General features: G+C 48.3%; 1 protein-coding gene across 3 annotated transcripts in view; it reads left to right on the forward strand.

The window, feature by feature from the left end:
• Positions 1-551: 551 nt before the first annotated feature.
• Positions 552-1,630, forward strand: part of LOC139545102 (uncharacterized) — a 21,680-nt gene continuing 20,601 nt past the window's right edge. For 2 of the 3 annotated variants that reach the window (XM_071352506.1, XM_071352521.1), the window contains exon 1: positions 552-1,527. In XM_071352506.1, coding sequence (XP_071208607.1) covers positions 1,462-1,527 — 66 coding nt within the window. In that variant the 5' untranslated portion in view covers positions 552-1,461. The remainder of the gene's footprint in view (positions 1,528-1,630) is intronic. The other variant, XM_071352514.1, reaches the window with a different exon arrangement.

Genomic DNA, 1,630 nt, shown 5'->3' on the forward strand with positions numbered 1-1,630 from the left:
AGTGTCTACTTCTGATCTATGCAATTGGGACTGTTGTTACTGACTGCATACACTGTGGGACCACTGCTCTACAGGCTATAGTGTCTACTCTGATCTATGCAATTGGGACTGTTGTTACTGACTGCATACACTCAACCACAGCATAGGCCTGTTGATCTCCAAAGCAAAGGAAAATAACACAAGACACAGAATAGACAAAGTTTACGTCAAAGGAACTGATCATTCATGGTCATATGATGCTGTGGCTACAGGCCGAGGTACCGGCTGGCCGGCTGCTGTGTGTTGTCAGAAACCAGAAACAACATTCTAAATCTCAATGAAAGCGAGGCCATTCCATTGCACAAAGAATTCCGCAGACAAGTAGGCTAAATTATCGGCAGACAAGTGCAGTTACAGTTGACAGGGTTAGCATACGCGTTCCCTTTAAGACCGCTGTACAGCGCTCTCTCCTCGCTCGACCAAGGAGAATCTCTCCTTGTTCCAAATAAGGATATGCTAGCCCAGCCTTAAAGGGGCGGGGGGCGGCAGCGATACAAACTTGAGGAGGCAGTTTTCTATTTGGAAGGCAGCGCACCGTCCCGAGGTAACCAGAATCCAACGGCACCGAGGCGCGATCAACCCGAGCTTGGATAAAACGTAAAGGGGAAGAACGCAAACCGGCAGTGGCAGCTAAAGAGAAGCACGGACACTATTTGGAATCGGGAGAGAGCGAGGTAGCGAGATTGCAGTCAACGGGGATAAGCTTATTCTGTCAGTTGAACAGATGTTGTGTTATTTGAATAGCACGCAGACTGGCCATGTGAATAGTAGCCTATTGCAACATTAACCTGGACAGACAACAGAAAGAAGGCGTTGCAGTGGCGGTCGTGTGTTTATACACACCTATAATAGAGAAGTTGTCAACATCCGAACATCTGGATCTTTGAAGCGAAGACACCTGTCCTGTATAGAAGCGCGAACGCCTTTCACATGAAAACCGTTCAGCTGAAATGGTGAAGGATCTCAGGATACATTTGGAATCGTCTTTGGACACCCTTGAAAAGGAAACCTACGCTTTTACAAATGTATATATGCCATTGATTTATATCCAGAATTCTGATTAAATTGTCTAAAACAGGACTACATTTAACAAATAGAATAGGCTATAAATGGTATCATTATTATTATTAGGACTGGACTTTGCAAGACAAGGGATTTACTCAATCGACTGTCTCGCTAGGTGACTCACTGTGAGAAATAGACTCGCCAGCTGGAACCAATAACCAACTCTACAAAGTGACACATTTGGATACTTGCCGGTGCTCTACAGTAGCCTACGTGCCTGTGTGTCTTTGCAGAGGGGGATACACCGACCGGACTACGGTAGCGCGAGCTGTCCACGAGCGGGCGGCCGTCCCCGCGCGCCTGCATAATAAATGCCCATCAGCCGGTCGTGCGAGGCTCTCGAGGCTGAGCGGCAAGATGAACCCGTGGGTCCTGCTGCTGGCGTCGCTCGCCGCGGGGTGTCTGCGGCTTGGTAGCGCTGAGGTAAGAGACAGATGCGCGTCACTAATTTACCTAGTAGAATTCCACCCCACTAACCCCACCATCCATCCAGCCACCGACTGTCTAACGGCTTACCCAATCTTAT

The sequence above is a fragment of the Salvelinus alpinus genome, chromosome 2, assembly GCF_045679555.1.
Source record: "Salvelinus alpinus chromosome 2, SLU_Salpinus.1, whole genome shotgun sequence".
Taxonomy (NCBI): Eukaryota; Metazoa; Chordata; class Actinopteri; order Salmoniformes; family Salmonidae; genus Salvelinus; species Salvelinus alpinus.